At 37.5% G+C, this 5,967-nt stretch overlaps 1 protein-coding gene across 1 annotated transcript; it reads right to left on the reverse strand.

Annotated features, from left to right (window-relative positions):
• Positions 1-423: 423 nt before the first annotated feature.
• Positions 424-3,096, reverse strand: LOC18055250. Its single transcript, XM_006452189.2, has 4 exons — positions 2,601-3,096; positions 2,253-2,489; positions 1,450-1,545; positions 424-1,139 (listed from the first exon to the last, which is right to left on the reverse strand). The coding sequence occupies exons 1-4, from the start codon at positions 3,094-3,096 to the stop codon at positions 424-426; spliced, it is 1,545 nt and encodes a 514-aa protein (XP_006452252.2).
• Positions 3,097-5,967: the final 2,871 nt, after the last annotated feature.

Here is a 5,967-nt window from a genome sequence, read left to right on the forward strand (position 1 = left end):
TTCTTGCAGAGTGTGAGAGTACTGGGTATATTTGGGTTTCTGGAAGTGAGATTAGTTACTCAAATATTGTACTCTATTAATTGTTAAATAAACAATTATTCTTTCTTGCCTTCGTGGATGTAGGTTTAATTACCAAACCACGTAATTCTTGTGTCCTTTATTTTTCTATAATTATTTGGTGCACTTGATTCCGCATTTCGCGCACAACACTTTCCTAAGTTGATCTTCATGTGTTAGATCGAAGAGGTCACTTGCAGTGATGTTCTTTTTCTCGTCGCGGTGCATGACAAAATGGCGAGGCATTATCTCTTTTACACGCTGCATACACACACACACACACATATAATGCATGGAGTCCATCTGAAAATATAATATTAGAGTATGCTTTTATTTATAAAAACACAATGAATAAATTAAATGTACTTAGGGGACAGAATTAAATATTATCAAAGGGCTGACCTCGAACCACTGTAACTCCTCCTGAAATTGGAGAACAGGACCAGGGCGGGTTCCTTGCTTATAATGTTTCATGTCTGCGACATTGTGCAATAACGTATAGCCATATTTGTCAATTCCTGCAGCCCATTTGGGCACATACAGTTGCATTTCCTTCATGATGAATTCAAAGACCTTATGTTGACGACGCTCTACGGCCACATGTAATATATTCTGCTCTGTCAGCTCATTCACGTTAGATAATAGTGCTTGAGGATCTTGTTGGAGCATCTCCTGCATAATTTCTGTTATTCCGTTGCTAGCTGCAAAGTGTAATGTCCTATCGTCTGTTGTGGCGTTTTTACCATCCTCAACTGCGTCGTTAGTGCCATCTTTTATCCTCAGCACCTCGATCAATTCTTCAGCTGAAAAATCAACAAGTTTTTTTCCCAAGATGTCACTTCCTTTGCCGAATCCCAAGCAAATTGTGAAAATTTCATCTTTCGTTGTCCCCGAAATATCTCGTTTCGTTGTTTCCGAAATTCCTTGTTTCCTTGTTTCGGAAATTTCTTGTTCCGTTGTTTCAGCCTTTTGGGGATTAGAGGAAGGGTTCAACCTTTCTATTTCAACCAGCCTTTTGACAAGGGCAACCGCATCTTCATGCATTTTCTTTTCCTTCCAGATTTCCTCAATCCAAGAACATCCTGGCGATGCATGCATCAACATCTTATTAATTTATGAACAAATTTATGCACGCAAACGGCAAAACCGTTCATCAAATGAATTGAAGTTATTAGACATTTCCCCTGTACTTCTAATGTGTCTCATTTCCCCTGTACAAATATAACCCAATTACGATCCAGAGTCGTAAGCGTAGGGGGGTTATGACTTATAACCGTAGCTAAAGCCTAAAGCTGTTAGTTCGGGTTTTGATTTTTGAATTTATAGAGTTATAATGATTAATGAAACCGCTATACTATGATTAACAAATTAAGGCTGCTCTTTCACCATTACCTCGCCTCTTCTTTGTGTGGCCGCTGCGATTGTCAATCTTATCAGTCTCTATATCTTCTTTATAATTGTAGTCGTCATCCAGACACGTTGGAAGACCTGCAATTAGAACTACAATTGAATTTAACAATATATATTCTAAGTTCTGATAATGCAACAAAACATTTTTTTTTTTAATTTATGCTTAAATACAAATTAACTAAAATGTTTCTCCTAATCCATTTTTTTATGTTCCCATCGTAGCCGCATGCACCCATGACAACGGGACTATATAGATCCGTTTGGGGTAACTACGTTGCCACAGTGTAGCTCCTCCACCCCCTTGATTTTAAGAAGATTCTCGTAAAGTAAAGGGTAGAGCAGCTACCCAAACGGCCTCCATATCCCTTTAGAGATTAAATTATATTTGCATATAATTAATATATTAAAAACATTAAGAAAAAGTAAAGGCGGATAGAGTGTTGGGCAGAAATAACAGTATCTCAGTCGGGGCAGTTGTACCATTGTTTCCGTATATTTTCCATGAGAACGCTGATATTATGAAAATAAAATACTGAAAGAAACAAAATTAAATGCAATCAAATTTGCATGGTTAATTGCTAATACTGTAACCGGGACCGAATGTATGTATAATAGACAAAGTCAATATTGATGCTTATTCATTTTTATAACTTTTCTCTGCTGTAAATCTCTTTTATGTATATTTTAGTTACGATCGACGGTACAATCAGTCGAACAGATTGTTCTCTTGTATTATAAATATTGAGTGAACTCAATGAGAAATAGTAGAGTCATATTTTCCAAACCTGACATCAAACAATGTATCCACGTACGATAATGGAAAGGACTCTTCATTTCCTTCATGTCATCCGCACTCTTGAAAGCAGCTGGCATTAGAGCTAGTAGTTCAAGACATGTAAAGCTCTTAAGCTTGTCGGACGTGGACGAGAGCTCGTCGGACTTCAGCGTTGCACGTTTTTCTACAACTGTTGCACGTTTTTCTGCAAGGCTTGAGTCGTGGTTAAGTAACCAAATAGCCGTCTCTGTACGTAGTCGAGAAAATTAATTAATCAGTTAAGAAAATAATAATAAATTTTTTAACCCTTGATCTATAAACGCATGAATTAATTAGAGATTTAATTATTATATATTACCGAAGTGTTGGCCGAGGACAGCCATATGAAGAATTGTCATATCATCTTTTTCTCTATGGAAATGATAACTTGAGTCACAAAATTGCTCAGTCAAGATTTGCAGCACTTTAGATTTCCCAAGAGCGGCAGCCCTATAAACTGGAGTTTCCCCCCAACCGTTACGAACTCTGAGTAGATTTTCGTGCGCATCAACAGACTTTCTGGAAAAGTCAACCAAAAACCTGGCCACGGCGAAATCTTCGACGACGGCCGCTTCTTGAAGACCATTGTTTCCAAACGCATCTGTTTGCTTCAAGGCTTCAAGTCTGGTATCTGGTGTTAACCTTTCGAGAAATTGCTGGATCAGCCGAGGGTCTTCCATGGCCTCTGCAATGTGAAATGCGGAGTCTCCATTGGCTGTCCTGTAATCCAACAACTCTTTAGCAGGCCTACCAGCAAAGTAATGCAAGAAGCCTCGGCAGTCTCCCTTCAAGGCCATTCCAACAGGATCGCCCATCGCCCTCTCTCTGTCTCTCACACACTTGTATAATTGATACATTGAACAAGCTATACGTGTTCTTCGATATCCATATAATTAATTACTTCCATCGCCGTCCCTTATATAGAAGTTCCAAACGAAGTTGGCATAACTTTGCCTGTTTTACTAATAAAGCTCAAGCATTATAAGAAAAAAATAAAGTTCTAAAGTAACAAAACGGAAAAGATGTAAAAGAACAAAGTTCTGAAAAGAGAAGTGATTTGACACCGGACACAATAGATGAGAAAGCACAACGTCACACGCCCAAGAAATCACAAGCTCACCACCACAGCAAACAACAAAAAGATACAGAAAAATATTCACCACCTAAAGTTGTTAAGCTAAGGATACAGAACTTAAAACACTCACCACTCAATGGAATCCACCAAAGAGATACAGAGTTTGATAATAGCTCAAAGTTCATTCAATTTCCAAAATTAATCTCTATCCTTTGGTTACAACTACATAAGCTTAAATAACTTTCTTAGAACAATCCTCCAAGCATAGATATACTACAAAGAAACCCTTCAAATAACTTAACTTCAAAGACCAACATTAAAGCTAGACATTAATAAAACATTGGTATGCTTAAAACACAGCAAAGAGCATTAAAAAAAATCCAAGTCCCGAAATATTCTTCTTGACTCAAAACTGAACAGTCTGCACTTAACTGATCATAACTTACTGTAGAAAACTCCAAATTTAGATTAGTAAAATTCATTGGAAAGCTAACAGAAATATCTTTCCAATGATGTATGGCTCGGAAATTAATTCGATCTCATGCAGTACAGTTTAATTCCCAAAGATGCCCATTCTGCACAGAAATTCTGCTCACTTGATTAATGTAAGAACTTGAGCTACACTTGGTATAATTTGATTACCAAATATTTCAAACACTCATGTGTAATGATTATTGATGAAAATTTGTTTACATTGTACGGTATTGTTCCCTTAAATTTATAGAATGTGAAGTTACCAAAAGAGCAAAGTTAAAAATAAAATAAAATAATTATGTTTGAGATAAAAGAGAAAAAGAATAAGAAAAAGAAAACGCATGCAATTAAAAATGATATTTTTTGTTGATTCAAGAGGTCAATCACCTCTGAAATGAAATTAACTTTTGTCTTTCTCTGTGTTTGGGAACGATATATTATATATGCAAAAACGAACAGTTGTATCTAAAATTACATTTGGGAAAGTATAAAGATCACGTTCCACGTCATAACGTTTGTTAACAAATGATGTCAATAAAAAGAATAGAATATATAAATTATTTCCAGGCTCAAGTTACAGCTCCGAGAAGGTGTAGGGTCCATGTTGTACATCATAAGGTTTGTTAATCAATGGTGTCAGAAAAATAGAGTATAATATATATAATGTTTGAGGAATTAAATAGAGTGACCATGATCTCCTCCGAGTGAAAGTGAGCAAATGGTTGAGCAGGTCACCTTGACCAGGTGGTGTGAGCTTGAGCAGATGAGCATGTGGTATGAGCTTGAGCAGATCACCTCGACCAGGTGCTATGAGGTGGAGCAGATCATCTCGACCAGGTGCTATGAGGTGGAGCAGATCACCTCGACCAGGTGCTATGAGGTGGAGCAGATCACCTCGATCAGGTGCTATGAGCTTGAGCAGATCACCTCGACCAGGTGCTATGAGGTGGAGCAGATCACCTCGACCAGGTGCTATGAGGTGGAGCAGATCACCTCGATCAGGTGCTATGAGCTTGAGCAGATCACCTCGACTAGGTGATGACCAGGAATAAAGACTCAATTAAAATAAACCACCACAAAGCTCCTCCAAAAAATGAGGGCACGAATTTGATCAATTAATGGTTATTGGCACGATCTAAGGTCGTGGGTGTAGGGTGTTCATAAAAACCCCGAGAAAACCACGCCAGTGAGGGGGGGCTCTTTTTCTCTGGATCTGATGGAGAAATCCTTTCTGGATACTCTATTTTACTTTTCTGCAAATTATTCAAAAAGCTTTTGGTTTTAAAGCAATGTTTATTAAGCCATATGAAAAAGGGCATATTTGGTTTTTCCTGTAAACCCCATAACTGACTTGAGCGTTGGAGGGTTTACGCCGGAAAAACTTCCGGCACCTCTGACAATTCTCTGTAATTTCAGGTACTTATTGATCGTCAGCTTGAAGATTATATGCTCATGAATGTTCTGCTCATAGTCAGAGAATATTCTTAGAGATCAACCAGCAGCTTCCCACCAAACAAATTTAATGCTGATGCAGGGATCTGATATTGAGTCTCTAACCAACTAGTTCAGATTTCAGCATCAACATTTGGCGCCGTCTGTGGGGATCGGTACAAAAAGTCATCATTGTCTCTACCAGTTTGGATTTGACCGAAGCAGAAGTGATTAGCAAACTAAATTGTTGGGGACGAATCTTGATTAAGGACAACCCAGAGGCTAGTGACCAAATTCGGGCATTAAAGGAATTTGCTCATTCGTAAGTCATCGGCTTTTCACTTTAATTCACACATTAGCTTGACGAGAACTAGATTCTTGTCTTCATGAAAAAAATTTTTGCGGTTTGAAATATGAAATTACGAAAATCAGTTTATTTGATTGCATAATTTTGATAATTGTGAGTATAAATTCATTTTAAATATAAGAGCTTTTCATTTATGGCTATACATGATTAAATCACAAAGATCAATTTGTTTAAGTTGCCATCACACGCATTGTGGCATGAAGATTTAGAATCAAATGTTCATTTACTGCATGCTTCGGTTATCGTTAAATAAGTTCCAAATCCTCGAAATGGAATGAGGAATAAGCTTCAGTAAATGGAATCGAGACGCATTTTAACAGAGTTAGGATTTGAAGTCCA

This window comes from Citrus clementina, unplaced genomic scaffold, assembly GCF_000493195.1.
Source record: "Citrus clementina cultivar Clemenules unplaced genomic scaffold, Citrus_clementina_v1.0 scaffold_1, whole genome shotgun sequence".
NCBI lineage: Eukaryota > Viridiplantae > Streptophyta > Magnoliopsida > Sapindales > Rutaceae > Citrus > Citrus x clementina.

What these genes read in the sequence shown, in the direction of transcription:
- LOC18055250 (XM_006452189.2), bottom strand. Translation starts at nt 3,096, where the DNA reads ATGGGCGATCCTGTTGGAATGGCCTTGAAGGGAGACTGCCGAGGCTTC. An exon ending in TGTCCTCGGCCAACACTTCG is followed by an intron (nt 2,490 to 2,600) that starts GTAATATATAAT and finishes GACTACGTACAG; the next exon opens with AGACGGCTATTTGGTTACTT. An exon ending in GATACATTGTTTGATGTCAG is followed by an intron (nt 1,546 to 2,252) that starts GTTTGGAAAATA and finishes TTCTAATTGCAG; the next exon opens with GTCTTCCAACGTGTCTGGAT.